General features: G+C 41.2%; 1 protein-coding gene across 5 annotated transcripts in view; it reads left to right on the top strand.

Moving 5' to 3' along the window:
* Positions 1–595: 595 nt before the first annotated feature.
* LOC110522839 (netrin receptor UNC5D) overlaps positions 596–17,184 on the top strand; it is a 310,274-nt gene continuing 293,685 nt past the window's right edge. For 4 of the 5 annotated variants that reach the window (XM_036977120.1, XM_036977119.1, XM_036977118.1 and 1 more), the window contains exon 1: positions 596–924. In XM_036977120.1, the coding sequence (XP_036833015.1) occupies positions 822–924 (103 nt within the window). In that variant the 5' untranslated portion in view covers positions 596–821. The remainder of the gene's footprint in view (positions 925–17,184) is intronic. The other variant, XM_036977117.1, reaches the window with a different exon arrangement.

The raw sequence follows: 17,184 nt of genomic DNA, 5'->3' as shown, positions 1-17,184 counted from the left end.
TGCACAATAATGTTTACAATATTCTCAATCAAAGTGGTTAAGAATGCCTCAGGATATGTTAACAATACATAATCATGTAATCATTGGGTTAATGAAACCTGTAGTCCTAGGTGTGCCCTAGTTTATCTGGCTGGGGTGGGCAGGAGGACCACATCAGGCATCTTTTATTGTAGTCTACCACCTATTTGAATGATTCCCTGAAACCTATACCCAGAGAATCCAATTTCGTTGGTAATGTCTTCATACATTCTTCCCTTTAAAAGGACTCAAAAAATAATACACAAGCAAATAAATCACAAGCATTTGTTTTCAGCTAAGTGACTGGCGGTTTACATCATAAGGATAATATCTATTCAAAATGACTCCGCACTGACATTAAGGAAAAACTGGATAGATGATTGTGTCGCTAAATTGATTCGATGACTCACACAGTGGTCATCTGTGGTTTCTCTGTCGATAATCTGGATTTCTCTCCTCAGTAGCCTATCACCTCTACCCCAGCCCCTCTCTCTCTCTCTCTCTCTCTCCGCCCCAAAACCGAGAGCTAGCTATTGGCTTGCGAGGTTTAATTATTTCACTCTCTCTCACAGGCTGCCCGACCACTGAAACACACACATCTATCCATCTCATTGTCTGCTCTGCGAACCAGATATGCCGCCACTGTTAGCCTTCCTCGGCTGAGGTGGCGACAGACTGGCCCTGTCTAAACGTCATCAGTGCGGGGTAACCTGTTACTGGTGACAAGGTCAACGATTGCAAATGCTCAAGTTCCGCGCGCAGAATCCCCGGGTCAGATAGGAAGGAAGAAAACCGGCGCAGTGATGGGACAGTTTTCGGGAGGATGCTACCTGAGTTTGGGCATCGTTGTGTTTCTCTGTTTGCAGTTCCCGACTACCTTGGCCCGAGGTAAGAACAGTTTAAAAGGTGACTTTTTTTTGATAGACCAGCAGTGCTTGTTGTTGTGTTGTGCAGGTATTTGCTCTAAAGTTGTCAGGGTGTGTTTTATGACATCCAATTGCACAAGGCTAAACTTTGCCATTATATATTTTATTTTATCCGCATTTTAAATATTTCCCTTTCTTCTCAACACAAATCCGCAGTTGTAGCACCTGTTATAGCCTGTGCATGTGAGTTTATATGGTGCAAATATTTTGTTCCATCAAATTTGACCTTTGGAATGATTATTCTAGGTAGTTGAAATGTTTCCCTATCCTGCGTTTTATCCCCGGTTTTGAACTGTGTCATGGACCTGCGTATGGATCGAAATTGCAACAGGCATGTGAACACGAACCATGCTCGCTGTTTGATTAATCTCTGCCTTGATTAACTTTTAGGCTACACATGTCGCCATCAGGTCCTTTTTACGATAACATTTGTGAATTCAAGCTAGAACATATAACATTTCCATGGCCACTAACTGTCAAGATATTTTGCATGATGTGATGCGTAGCGGGGACACCCGTGGATATAATGCGGTGTAGCCTATTCCATCGACCCACACACAGTACAGAAGGCTGAAGTGAAGCTACAATTAATCACGCGACAATATTCAAGATAAAGACTGACTGACTGGCTGTCCATGATGGTCCAAATGTTTCCCGGAGAGACGCCTATTGGTATTTAGCGTGAGTGAATTAAAACTCATTTCGCACCGCTCTGTCAGTTCTTCTATTCATTGACAGGTGTTGCTGTGATGGTCTCTCCAGGAGAGAGTGAATGGTTCACATCCCAAATACTGCTCTTTTATGTAACACATAGTTGATAGTGACAGCTTGGACATATTTTATTGAGTTGGAAAAGGTGGGAGTTGGAAAATGTTGTAATTACAATTTAACCTCGTTTGAGAATTAAATTGTGTTAGGGTGAATAACATGATCATTAGACTGTTTGGTACGATTCGACTGATATAGAGTGCATTCAGAAAGTATTCAGACCCCTTGACTTTCCTCTCATCAATCAACACACAATACCCCATAATGACAAAGCAAAAACAGGTTTTTAGATATTTATTTTTTTACAAATGTATAAAATAAAAATAAAACGGAAATATAGCATTTACATAAGTATTCAGACCCTTTACTCAATACTTTGTTGAAGCACCTTTGACAGCAATTGCAGCCTTGAGTCTTCTTGGGTATGACGCTACAAGCTTGGCACACCTGTATTTGGGGAGTTTCTCCCACTTTTCTCTGAAGATCCTCTCAAGCTCTGTCAGGTTGGATGTGGAGCGTCGCTGCCCAGCTATTTTCAGGTCTCTCCAGAGATGATCGATCAGGTTCAAGTCCAGGCTCTGGCTGGGCCACTCAAGGACATTCAGAGAGTTGTCCCAAAGAGAGTTGTCACTCCTCCAAAGTCACTCCTGTGTTGTCTTGGCTGTGTGCTTGGGGTCATTGTCCTGTTGGAAGGTGAACCTTCGCCCCAGTCTGAGGTCCTGAAAGCTCTGAAGCAGGTTTTCATCAAAGATCTCTCTGTATTTTGCTCCGTTCATCTTTCCCTCGATCCTGACTAGTGTCCCAGTCCCTGCCGCTGAAAAACATCCCCACAGCATAATGCTGCCACCACCATGCTTCACTGTAGGGATGGTGCCAGGTTTCCTCCAGACTTAACGCTTGGCATTTATGCCCGTATTCAATCTTGGTTTCTTCAGATCAGAGAATCTTGTTTCTCATGGTCTGAGTCCTTTAGGTGCCTTTTGGCAAACTCCAAGTGGGCTGTCAAGTGCCTTTTACTGAGGAGTGCCTTCCGTCTTGCCACTCTACCATAAAGGCCTTGATTGGTGGAGTGCTGCAGAGATGGTTGTCCTTCTGGAAGGTTCTACCATTTCCACATAGGAACTCTGTAGCTCTGTCAGAGTGGCCATTGGGTTCTTGGTCACCTCCCTGACCAAGGCCCTTCTCCCCCCAATTTGGCCGTGAGCTTTCGGAAGAGTCTTGGTGGTTCCAAACGTCTTCCATTTAATAATGATGAAGGCCACTGTGTTCTTGGGGACCTTCAATGCTGCTGAAATATTTTGGTACCCTCCCCAGATCTGTGCCTCGACACAATCCTTTCTCAGAGCTCTACGGACAATTCATGGCTTGGTTTTTGCTCTGACATGTATTGTCGAATGTGGGACCTTATATAGACAGGTGTGTGGCATTCCATATCATGTACAATCAATTGAATTTACCACAGGTGGACTCCAATCAAGTTGTAGAAGGATGATCAATGGAAACAGGACACCTGAGCTTAATTTCGAGGCTTATAGCAAAGGGTTTGAATGCTTATGTAAATAAGGTATTTCTGTTTTTTATTTTTAATAAATTTGCCACAATTTCTAAATGTTTTTTTTTGCTTTGTCATTATGGGGTATTGTGTATAGATTGATGAAGAACATTTTTAATTTAATACATTTTAGAATAAGGCTGTAACGTATCAAAATGTAGAAAAAATCAAGGGGTCTGAAAACTTTCTGAATGCACTGTAAGTCCTGCTATGGGTCTCACTGGACCCTATCACGATGTTCTCCTCCCTGTTGAATCAACCCTGACCCCTTGACACCCACTTAACGTAAACCATATCTTACAATGAGGCATTTGCAAGTCAATTAGCGAAATAGCCCTAAGGATTTGATTCTTGCATATCAAGTATTGAAATCAACTTGAACCTGCATAATATAAATATTAGATTTAGGATTTTTCTCCTCATTCTTACTGTCTTGGCACCAGTAACTTCCTACCCCTAACGATGTTCGTTGTTCTGCATCTCAATAGAGGATAATGGATATATCCAGACCATTGATAAAACTGATCATCTCTTATGTGTGCTCACTCATCCTTTGGTGATAATATCCTAATGCCTGTTTCCATGTTATATTATTCTGTTATGTATACTTGATTCATGATCCACTATATCAGAAGCACAATCGAGACATCGCCTGCAGTTGTACAGAGTAGCGTCGGAAGTTTACATACACTTATGTTGGTGTCATTAAAACTTGTTTTTCAATCACTCCACACATTTCTTGTTAACAAACTGTAGTTTTGACAAGTCGGTTAGGACACCTACTTTGTGCATGGCACAAGTAATTTTTCCAACAATTGTTTACAGACAGATTATTTCACTTATAATTCACTGTATCACAATTCCAGTGGGTCAGAAGTTTACATACACGAAGTTGACTGTGCCTTTAAACAGCTTGGAAAATTCCAGAAAATTATTTCATGGCTTTAGAAGCTTCTGATAGGCTAATTGACATCATTTGAGTCAATTGGAGGTGTACTTGTGGATGTATTTCAAGGCCTACCAAACTCAGCCAAGACCTCAGAAAGAAATTGTAGACCTCCACAAGTCTGGTTCATCCTTGGGAGCAATTTCCAAACGCCTGAAGGTACCACGTTCATTTGTACAAACAATAGTACGCAAGTATAAACGCAATGGGACCACGCAGCCGCCATACCACTCAGGAAGGAGACGCATTCTGTCTCCTAGAGATTAACGTACTTTGGTGCAAAAAGTGCAAATCAATCCCAGAACAACAGCAAAGGACCTTGTGAACATAACCAACATAACCTGAAAGGCTGCTCAGCAAGGAAGAAGCCACTGCTCCAAAACCGCCATAAATAAAAATAAAAAAGCCAGACTGCAACTGCACACGGGGACAAAGATCGTACTTTTTGTGGAAATGTCCTCTGGTCTGATGAAACAAAAATAGAACTGTTTGGTCATAATGACCATCGTTATGTTTGGAGGAAAAATGGGGAGGCTTGCAAGCTGAAGAACATCATCCCAACCGTGAAGCACGGGGGTGGCAGCATCATTTTGTGGGGGTGCTTTGCTGCCGGAGGGTCTGGTGCACTTCACAAATAGATGGCATCATGAGGGAGGAAAATTATGTGGATATATTGAAGCAACATCTCAAGACATCAGTTGGGAAATTAAGCTTGGTCGCAAATAGGTATTCCAAATGGACAATGACCCCAAGCATACTTTCGAAGTTGCAGCAAAATGGCTTAAGGACAAGAAAGTCAAGGCATTGGAGTGGCCATCACAAAGCCTTGACCTCAATCCTATAGAAAATTTGTGGACAGAACTGAAAAAGCGTGTATGAGCAAGGAGGCCTTTACAAACCTGACTCAGTTACACCAGCTCTGTCATGAGGAATGGGCCAAAATTCACCCAACTTATTGTGGGAAGCCTGTGGAATACCACCTGAAACGTTTGACCCAAGTTAGACAATTTAAAGGCAATGCTACAAAATACTATTTGAGTGTATGTAAACTTCTGACCTACTGGGAATGTGAAGAAATAAATGAAAGCTGAAATAAATCATTCTCTCTACTGTTATTCTGACATATCACATTCTTAAAATAAAGTGGTGATCCTAACTGACCTAAGATGGGGAATTTTTACTCTGATTAAATGTCAGGAATTGTGAAAAACTGAGTTTAAATGTGTTTGGCTAAGGTGTATGTAAACTTCCAACTTAAACTTTTTATATTAAATGGAGTGACCTGAGTTTTGGGGCTGAGGAGAGGAGACAGAGACACACAGAAGCAGCAGCAGGTTTGACACAGTGCTGTTGGATGTTTCAGTTGCGACTCTCACCATCTGATATAGAGAGGGGGGAGGGGTATGAATAAATAGCTATGTAGTGGAGTCATCTGTGGGAGAACTCATGTTTAATTTATCTCAAATATGGCAACCCATCTCTCCAGCCACCACTTTGATTTAACTGACATTAAACGGGAGGAATTCATGAGCTCAATATCACAAACTGGACTCTGGGGTAGACGTAACATGGTAAACGACAATCTGGGACACTCAAATTAGTATTACATGTTACATTTGGTATGGTATTTGTTAATTTGTGGATGTCCATTGTTCATTTCGTATGATATGTTACGAATTGCAATTCATATGATTTGTTGTGGCTAATGGTAGCTAGGTGGCTAGATGGCTAGGGGTTAGGGTTAGGAGTTAGGTTAACCCCCTAGAGCCGATATCCACACCCCTGTGGAAATCAAATTAGCATAATAAAAACATCCCCTCCAAAATCCACCTGTTTAAGCTAGAGATATCAGTTTTTTTGTATGGGATGCACCGCAATCCACTGCATCCGCCATTGTCGGCCTACCACATCTGTGGAAAATTGTCTTCTCATATCTGTAGCATCCAAACAGTTTGGTCACCAAACAAATATGGAAAGATTAGATTCTCATAAACATGGTGGTTTTCTCCATTTTGTTCCACGAAGCGTCAGAAATCGGTACTGCTGATTTGCCAAATTCTGTCTGTAGTGGCTGAACTGTTTGGGCTACACACTAATATGACTCTACCATCGAAAGATGAGAATCTCACAAACACGTCCAGTGTCTTCAGAAAGTATTCACACCCCCTTACCCTTTCCACATTTTGTTGTGTTTAATTGGGATTAAAATGGATTGAAATGAAATTTCTGGTCAACATTCTACACAAAATACTCTAATGACAAATTGGAATACAAATTCTAACATTTTCTAACACCTACAGTGACTACAAATTGTAACACCTACAGTGATTTAAGTCAAAACTGTAACTCAGCCACTCAGGAACATTCACTGTCTTCTTGTAAGTAATTCCAGTGTAGATTGGGCCTGGGTTTGGGTTTATTCTCCCACTGAAAGGTGAATTCCTCTCCCAGTGTATGGTGGAAAGCAGACTGAACCAGGTTTTTGTCCAAGATTTTGTGTGCTTAACGTTACGATTACAAGCATACCCATAACAGGATGCAGCCACCACTATGCTTGAAAACATGGTACTCAGTAATGTGTTGTATTGGATTTGACCCAAACATAATATTTTGTATACAGGACAAAAAGTGAATTGCTTTGCCACGTTTTTTTGCAGAATTACTTTAGTGCCTTGTTGCAAACAGGATGGGTTAGTATTGTGGAGTAACTACAACGTTGTTGATCCTTCCTCAGTTTTCTCCGATCACAGCCATTAAACTTTGTAACTGTTTTAAAGTCACCATCGGTCTCATGGTGAAATCCCTGAGTGTTTTCCTTCCTCTGCGACAACTGAGTTAGGAAGGACGCCTATATCTTTGTAGTGACTGGGTGTATTGATACACCAAAGTGTAATTAATAACTTCAACATGCTCAAAGGGATATTCAATGTCTGCTTTTATTACCATCTATCAGAAGGTGCCCTTCTTTGTGGGGCATTGAAAAACCTCCCTGGTCTTTGAGGTTAAATTTGTGTTTGAAAGCCACTGCTCAACTGAAGGACCTTACATATAATTGTATATGTGGGGTACAGAGATGAGGTAGTCATTCAAAAGCCTTGTTAAAACACTATTATTGCACACAGAGCGAGTCCATGCAACTTATTATGTGACTTATTAAGCACATTTTTCCTCATAACTTATTTAGTCTTGCCATAACAAAAGGGTTGAATACTTATTGACTCAATACATTTCAGCTTTTAATTTGTTATAATTTTGTAAACATTTCTAAAAACATAATTCCAATTTGACAATATGAGTACTGTGTGTGGCCCAGTGACAAAATACATCTAAATGTAAGAGAAAATGTGGGAAAAGTCTAGGGTTATTTTGCTCTAGGACACTCACAAGCCTTACAAAACTCATCTGAAGGTATCCTTGTAGCAGTTTAAAGTATTGTACCAGTGCCCTAAAAAGGTGTTAAATACTTTACAAAAAAAATATATATATATTTTTTATAAATATTCCAGAACTTTCATATATCGCTCAGATAGAGGTCGACCGATTTATGATTTTTCAACACCGATACCGATTATTGGAGGACCAAAGAAAGTCGATACCGATTAATCAGCTGATTTTTCAACACCGATACTGATTAATCGGCCAATTTTTATTTATTCGTAATAATGACAATTACAACAATACTGAATGAACACTTATTTTAACTTAATATAATACATCAATAAAATCAATTTAGCCTTAAATAAACAATGAAACATGTTCAATTTGGTTTAAATAACGCAAAAACAAAGTGTTGGAGAAGAAAGAAAAAGTGCAATATGTGCCACGTAAAAAAGCTCACGTTTAAGTTCCTTGCTCAGAACATGAGAACATATGAAAGCTGGTGCTTCCTTTTAACATGAGTCTTCAATATTCCCAGGTAAGAAGTTTTAGGTTGTAGTTATTATAGGAATTATAGGACTATTTCTCTCTTTACCATTTGTATTACACATACCTTTGACTATTGGATGTTCTTATAGGCACTTTAGTATTGCCAGTGTAACAGTATAGCTTCCATCCCTCTCCTCGCCCCTACCTGAGCTCGAACCAGGAACACATCGACAACAGCCACCCAAAAGCCGCGGCCCTTGCTGAGCAAGGGGAACAATTACTCCAAGTCTCAGAGCGAGTGACGTTTAAAATGCTATTAGCGCGCACCCTGCTAACTAGCTAGCCATTTCACATCGGTTACACCAGCCTAATCTCGGGAGTTGATAGGCTTGAAGTCATAAACAGCTTGAAGCTGCTGGCAAACGCAGGAAAGTGCTGTTTGAATGAATGCCTACGAGCCTGGTGCTGCCCACCACCGCTCAGTCAGACTGCTCTATCAAATCATAGACTTAATTATAACATAATAACACACAGAAATACGAGCTTTAGGTCATTAATATGGTAGAATCCGGAAACTATCATCTCGACAACAAAACGTTTATTCTTTCAGTGAAATATGGAACCGTTCCATATTTTATCTAACGGGTGGCATCCATAAGTCTACATATTCCTGTTACATTTCACAACCTTCAATGTTATGTCATAATTACGTGAAATTCTGGCAAAGAGGGTCTGGTGCACTTCACAAATAGATGGCATCATGAGGGAGGAAAATTATGTGGATATATTGAAGCAACATCTCAAGACATCAGTTGGGAAATTAAGCTTGGTCACAAATAGGTATTCCAAGTGAACAATGACCCCAAGCATACTTCCAAAGTTGTTGCAAAGTGGCTTAAGGACAACAAAGTCAAGGTATTGGAGTGGCCATCACAAAGCCCTGATCTCAATCAGATGATTGGTGGGCAGAACTGAAAAAGTGTGTGCGAGCAAGGAGGTCTACAATCTTGACTCAGTTGCACCAGCTCTGTCAGGAGGAATGGGCCACAATTTACCCAACTTATTGTGGGAAGCTTGTGGAAGGTTTGACCCAAGTTAAGCAGTTTAAAGGCAATGCTACCAAACTAATTGAGTGTATGTAAACTTCTGACGCATTGGGAATGTGATGAAAGAAATTAAAGCTGAAGTAAATCATTCTCTCAACTATTATTCTGACATTTCACATTCTTAAAATAAAGTTATTATCCTAATTGACCCAAGACGGGAATTTGTCAGGAATTGTGAAAAACTGAGTTTAAATGTATTTGCCTAAGGTGTATGTAAATTTCCGACTTCAACTGTACATACAGGACCAGTCAAAAGTTTTGACACACCTATTAATACCAGGTTTTTCTTTTTTTTATTATTATTTTCTTATTTGTAGAATAATAGTGAAGATATCAGATCTATGAAATAACACATATGGAATCATGTAATAACCAAAATATATTTGAGATTTTTCAAATAGCCACCCTTTGCCTTGATGACAGCTTTGTACACTCTTGGCATTCTCTCAACCAGCTTCACCTGGAATGCTTTTCCAACAGTCTTGAAGGAGTTCCCACATATGCTGAGCACTTGTTGGCTGCTTTTCCTTCACTTAGCGGCCCAACTCATCTCAAACCATGTCAATTGAGTTGAGGTCGGGTGATTGTGGAGGACAGGTCATCTGATGCAACACTCCATCACTCTCATTCTTGGTCACATAGCCCTTACACAGCCTGGAGGTGTATAAGGGCTATTCACAGCCTGAACACTCTGTCATTCAGCCTACAGTAGCAGCCAATGTGTGGTGTTCAATGTTGGCCTTACATTCCATGAGACAAATCACCAACAAAAAATGAGATTCTTGACATTAACTTGCTTATCCACTTGTCCTTCAGACAAGTACGTGACTAAAAATGTTGTGTTTTTATGCAAGAAACCACTTTTCAACATAAAATGAATTATTATTAAAATACCATTAGTTCCGACAATCAGACAAATGATGCTAACCTCAGCCTATTGGCGAGTTTTATTTAAACCTGTCTCAAAATACAACATTGCCCCTTTAAGACAAAAAGAAGTCTAGGAATGTGCATGTTTTGTCCTCTTGTAGGAAGCAATCACTCCCTCATTGCTGAATTACAAATGATTTATAACTGGGATAATAACACACTAACTACGCAGTTTTACAGCTATTTTCCCGCAATTCTACAAATTTTGCCATAGGGTGGAGAGAAATGCAGTTTTTTACTTGATATAACTGTCGGTGATTCGACCATGATTACTACACGTTTCGATAGTCTTGCGGTCAGCTAACTTACATCTGGCTGCATTGGACCTTTTAAGGCAAGTTTTCTGCAATTCTACATATTTTACAATGGGGCGGAGAGAACTTTTCAATTTTATAACAAATGTTCATTTTGCTATGGGGCAGAGAGAGAAAAATCCAGACTATCTATTTTAACATATTCCTCATCCATGGATTTATGTAGATTTGTATGTGTGGATTTATATGGAATCTTGTTGTGGGATTTTTTTCTCTCATTTGACATCTTTGTGGGGGTATCTTTGTTGGCGTAGATGAGCTCCCGTGATTTCCCTCACTGTTTTGGTGTGTGTGTGTGTGTTCGTGCGTGTATGTTCAGCCATGTGTTTTAGTTCGTCTCTCTCTTCATATGTGTATGGGATGTGCTGAAGCCTCAAGTGTTGTCAACTCCACTCTGCTGCAGATGTGCTGCACCACTCTGCAGCCGTTGTCTCTCTACAGCCTTTGAGCTTTCCTCTCTGTGTTCGATAGGAACATTGTGTTGCTGTCAAGCGTTTGCTGAAAGGGGAGCCTTGGAGATAACTGCCCATCCTCAATTCACCATTCACCGCCTCTGTGGTATTGTGGTATTTGTGGTATTTCACTCAGTAGATATGGGTGAAATTGAACAAAATCTTTCCCGAATTCTTTGTGGATCTGTGTAATCTGAGGGAAATGTGTGTCTCTAATATGGTCATACATTTGGCAAGAGGTTAGGAAATGCAGCTCTCTCTCTCAACCTCTCTCAACCTCTCTCAACCTCTCTCTCTCTCTCTCTCTCATCCTCTCTCAACCTCTCTCAACCTCTCTCTCTCTCTCTCTCAACCTCTCAACATCTCTCAACCTCTCTCTCTCTCTCTCTCTTGCTCTCTCTCTCTCTCTCAACCTCTCTCTCTCAACCTCTCTCTCTCAACCTCTCTCTCTCTCTCTCTCTCTCAACCTCTCTCAACCTCTCTCTCTCTCTCTCTCTCTCTCTGTCTCTCTCTCAACTTCTCAACCTTTTGCCCCGCTATGCCAATGGGAAACACTTAACTGTCCTCCAGAAAGCTTAAATTTAATAAATATCCCCTCCCTTTCTCCTCCGTTTTTTTCCCCTCCTTCCCTTGCAGCTCCTGTCAGTGTAATTTAGTTTCAGCAGATTGTTGCTGTGACAAATACTTTGGCTCTGGAGCTATTCCTCACCTGATGAAGGGAGGAAGACAGAGAGAGAGAGAGAGGGAGGGATGGAGAGAGAGGGGGACTAGGGAGAGGGGAAGGCAGGAGGGTTGGAGAGTGGCATGCTGGGGTATCTGATGTTATCCGTCATTGCCATGGCAGCATTCGTCAATAACAGCAAGCATCTGTCACCTCGCTCCCTGATGAATTAATTTTAAAGGTAATCAAAAGCAAATAAATATTTAATGACTTCGAGGGCTGAGAAGAAGGGAAAAAACGGGGTGTTTGGAAGGGCTTTGGTCCCGGAAGGTAGAAAGTAAAGATTGGTACCTGGATGAATCAATGAGTATACACTTAGACAACATTGATACCTTTCTTAATATGGCTAGTGCTAGTCCTTGGGGATGTGTGAAAACACCAGCACCACAATCAACCAATGATATGCAGCTAGTGCATAATATATTATTGATGCCATACAGCAAAATTGGTAATACTAATATAGAGCAAAATAGATTCAATGGCTGTAGACTGTGTGCCTGAATAAATGACTCAATGCTTGTAACACATCCATCTCATTTGAAAGTTCAGACAAGAACAAATACATTCATCAATACTGTACTACTGCTTATTTTGACCCAGCCAGTTGGGTTTTGTGAATAACCCAACATGTTGGGTTGTTGGGATTACCCAAACATGGTTTAATTTACCATGAGTTTGGTTTTTATTCATTTACATTTTGGGTTGACCCAGCAGCTAGGTCTTTTTTAATGTAATCCTTAGGTTATTTTCAGGAGGCATGGTTTATTAGGTGTGTGGCTTTCAGATATACGTTTTTGGCCACCTGTGAGAGTAAATGTCATTCATGTTCATCATGTTAGGTTTTCAAATGATGACATATTTTAATATAACATATTGGTAACAAAGTATGAACTATCCCAACATTGGAATTTGCATAGGCTCTTAATAAGGAACTCATACACTTGTGTAAGCGTCATTAAAGCTACAAAATGTCACGGTTCAACCTTAACACGTGATAACAATACAACAGGACTGATTAACTGGAGTTACATATTCTCCCACAGGTGGCCAAGAATAAGCCCCTAATAAGCCACTCCTCCAGTCTTCTGATCTGACTAGGTCATATCTCAATAACCCAGCATTAATAACCCAGCATCAACAACCCACCCTTGCTCTTTTTAAAGAAAGCAACCCAACTAAGTGACCCAATGCCTGCAACACAGCAGTTAGTTCATCCAATCAACACAGATATTTTTGTGTGTACCTGTATATCAACAATATAACCTTTGCCATAAACTTAATCATATGCAAGTAGCATCATGTAATGTATAATAATAGGTCAGTGACTTACAGGAACGAGCATTACCGTGCCAATTGAAATTAGCACGCTTCAGAGAGGATTGTCTGTATTTTTAAAACACCCCAAAAATGTGGTCTACTGTTACATCTCAGTGTAGGAAATTATGGACTTAGCCAAGCTCAACCAGGGTGGTTATAAGGGTGGTTATAAGGAAATCTATTAACTTGGAAGTGGCCGTGTTTGACACTAGCAGTTCGCTAATCATATTAGCGTTCTGTGTCTGTCATGGACAAGACAGACTTCTCACACAGACGTAAGACGTTTCATTACTGTCAGATACCTCACTAACCATGAAGGGACCAAGTGAGGCAATACTTGGCAAGGTGGCTGGCCTGACCAGTCATCCGTTCTCCAATCCCAATTTTGCCATTGGTCCCCCATTTTGTGAATTCCAATGAGGTGTGTTCTTTGTAGTGTGGAAGTGAGGGGGGACTAGATTGGGAGGTAAATAAAAAATATTACACTGAACAAAAATATGAACGCAACAATTCCAAAGGTTTTTACTGAGTAACAGTTCATATAAAGAAATCAGTCAATGTTACGTTCTGACCTTAGTTCCTTTGAGATGTCTTTGTTTTAGTATGGTCAGGGCGTGAGTTGGGGTGTGCAGTCTGTTATTTTTTCTATGATTTGGTATTTCTGTGTTTGGCCTGGTATGGTTCTCAATCAGAGGCAGCTGTCAATCGTTGTCCCTGATTGAGAACCATACTTAGGCAGCCTGTTTTCCCCCTTGAGTTGTGGGTGATTATATTTTCTGTTTAGTGTGGTTTGCAACTGACGGAGCTGTTTCGGTTGTTCTCTTTTGTTACTTTGTATTTAGTGTTCAGTTTATTAAAATGATGAACACTTACCATGCTGCACCTTGGTCCTCACCTTCTTCCACCACCAACAACGGCCGTTACAGTCAATTTAAATCAATTCATTAGGCCCTAATCTATGGATTTCACATGACTGGGAATACAGATGCTTATTTTAACTAAGCAAGCCAGTTACTAACAAATTCTTATTTTCATTGACGGCCTAGGAACAGTGGGTTTAACTGCCTTGTTCAGGGGCAGAACAACAGATTTTTACCTTGTCGGCTCTGGAATTCGGTTACCAGTCCAACGCTCTAACCAGTAGGCTACCTTCCGCCCCATATGCATCTGTTAGTCACAGATACCTTAAAAAAATAGGTAGGGGCACGGATCAGAAAACTAGTCAGTATCTGGTGTGACCACCATTTGCCTCATGCAGCACGACACATCTCATGTGCGACCTATGAAATGTTGTTCCACTCTGTTTCAATAGCTGTGCGAAGTTGTTGGATATTGGCGGTAACTGGAACACGCTCAGATTTCTAGCCTCCAGTAAATGTGTACAGATCCTTGCGACATGGGGTCGTGCATTATCATACTGAAACATTGAGGGGATGTAGGCAGATGAATGGCACGACAATGGGCCTCAGGATCAAACTGTGCATTCAAATTATCATCGATAAAATGCAATTGTGTTTGTTTTCCCTAGCTTATGCCTGCTCATACCATAACCCCACCGCCACCATGGGGTTACTCTGTTTATGATGTTGACATCAGCAACGCGCTCGCCCATACGACATCATACACGCCGTCTACCATCTGCACGGTATAATTGAAACTGGGATTCATCCGTGGAGGAGAGCACACTTCTCCAGCATGCTATTTGCCATCAAAGGTGAGCATTTGCCCACTGAAGTCGGTTACGACGCCAAACTGCAGTCAGGTCAAGACCCTGTTGAGGAAAACGAGCACACACATGAGCTTCTCTGAGACAGTTTCTGACAGAAATTCTTTGGTTGTGCAAACGTACAATTTCACCAGCTGTCCGGGTGGCTGGTCTCAGATGATCCCGCAGGTGAAGAAGCTGGATGTGGAGGTCCTGGGCTGGCGTGGTTACATGTGGTCTGCGGTTGTGAGACCCGTTAGACGTACTGCCAAATTCTCTAAAACAACGTTGGAGCTGGCTTATGGTAGAGAAATGAACAATAATTTCTCAGGCGTTCAGCTCTGGTGAACATTCCTGCAGTCAGTATGCCAATTGCACGCTCCCTCAAAATTTGAGACATCTGTGGCATTGTGTTGTGTGACAAAACAATACATTTGTGTCCTTTTATTGCCCCCAGCACAAGGTGCACCTGTGTAATTACCATGTTTAATCAGCTTATTTATATGTCACACCTGTCAGGTGGATGGATTTATCTTGGCAAAGAAAAAATTGTCACTCACAGGGATGTAAACAATTTGTGCAAAACATTTGAAAGAAATAAGCTTTTTGTGCGTATGGACAATTTCTAGGATCTTTTATTTCACCTCATGAAACATGAGAGCAACATTTTACATGTTGCGTTTCTATTTTTGTTTAGTATATGTTGTCATACACCAGATAGGGGCAGTGAAATGTGTTGTTTTACAGGGTCAGCCATAGTAGTACGACACCCCTGAAGAAAATTTGAGTTAAGTGCCTTGCTCAAGGGCACATCAACCGTTTTTTAACCTTGTTGGCTCGGTTATTCGAACCAGTGATCTTTCGGTTACTCGCCCAAAACTCTAACCACTGGCTGGCTACCTGCCGCTCATACATTATTCATAGCACCCCTGTCTGTCCGTCTGTCTGTCCTCTTAGGCTGATTAAAGTGTTTGTGAGTGTCAGTGTGGTGCAGCATAGCCTCTCGACGGATTAACTCTTACCTTTTCTCATTTTGGAAAAAGTCTGTCCTCCGTCCTCTCTCCTCCGTCTCTCTCCTCCGTGACCCGGAAACCGAAAAGTTGTTGAGGAGAGTGCTACCTTTCAACAAGGGTAGCCATGTGTATCCTACCCGTGTCCTTCACTGAAGAGTTTTGATATCTTCCAAACCACTTTTGAAACAGTTGTTTTTTTCCGAAGGAGAAAGCATGCAAATATTTAAATTATAAGCTACGTATCCTTTTTTGCATAAAATGTCTTGCACAACTAGCTAAATAAACTTTTTGACTTTAAATATTTATGTACCATTGTTTGCCTGATGTGACAAATGGAGAGGAGTTTCTCCTTTCATACAGCGCATTTTTGTCCACGTTCATTCTCCTTGCTGCCTCTCCTTGATTGCCATTGGCCTTCTTGAAAAGCAGGCGAGAGAGGACGCAGGAGTTGAGCAAATCCAATTGAGAAAAGGCCCTTGCCTCGCTCCCTCACCTCAGGCACCACGGCTTGTAAAACCGACAAGGCATTTTCTTCCTTACAATAAAATGGGGAATGAATTTCCAAGGCCCTTTGAAGATTTCCTCTACGCTCTCTTTTCAGAAATTCTCAACTCTGCAAAAAATTATCTAATGCAATATTAGAATTCAATGGAGGCTTTCAAAATGAGCATTCACCATCAGCCTTGAACTGAAGCTCTTAGACGGCTTATAGGTTGTGCTGGGCAATCATAATCACATGAAACTAAAACTCTAGTTACCTGCCGAAGGATTTGCATAAGCACTCAATTTATTTCCCATTATTCATCAACACAAACACATTTATTTTAACAAGTTACTCTTACTTCTAAAAACATTGGCACACTTTCTTTAATTTACCACGTTACAACCTGGATTAGGTGATTTGGCCCCTGCTGCAGAGCCAGGCGCTTTGTTCCTCGTTATCAGAGCTGTGTTTTTCTCCTCAGAGAGGGGTTTGCCTTTGTTAGAGTATTTTGGTGGTTGGGTGTACAACAGCAATCCTCCTGCTGTGCTGCCGTGGTGGGAGACAGAGCACTACGGGACTGAGAGGTACACCTGTGTCTGCAGCAGATGGTGGAGACATCCCTGCAAATTATTGCAAATCCTTTCCGCGCCTCATGCCTCGCTCCCTCTCTTACATCCCTCTAGACGTCTAGATACTGCTCTCTCGCTCCCTCTCTACATCCCTCTAGATACTGCTCTCTCACCCCCTCTCTCCATCCCTCTAGATACTGCTCTCTTGCTCCCTCTCTCCATCCCTCTAGATAATGTTATTTCGCTCCCTCCATCCCTCTAGATAATGCTTTCTCGTTCCCTCTCTCCATCCCTCTAGATAATGCTCTCTCGTTCCCGCTCTACATCTCTCTAGATAATGTTCTCTAGCTCCCTCTACATCCCTCTAGATAATGCTCTCTGGCTCCCTCTACATCCCTCTAGATAATGCTTTCTCGCTCCCTCTACATCCCTCTTAGATAATGCTCTCTGGCTCCCTCTACATCCCTCTTAGATAATGCTCTCTGGCTCCCTCTAC

The sequence above is a fragment of the Oncorhynchus mykiss genome, chromosome 5, assembly GCF_013265735.2.
Source record: "Oncorhynchus mykiss isolate Arlee chromosome 5, USDA_OmykA_1.1, whole genome shotgun sequence".
NCBI lineage: Eukaryota > Metazoa > Chordata > Actinopteri > Salmoniformes > Salmonidae > Oncorhynchus > Oncorhynchus mykiss.
The sequence above is the reverse complement of the archived record's forward strand: the minus strand, read 5'-3'. Positions and strand labels throughout refer to the sequence as shown.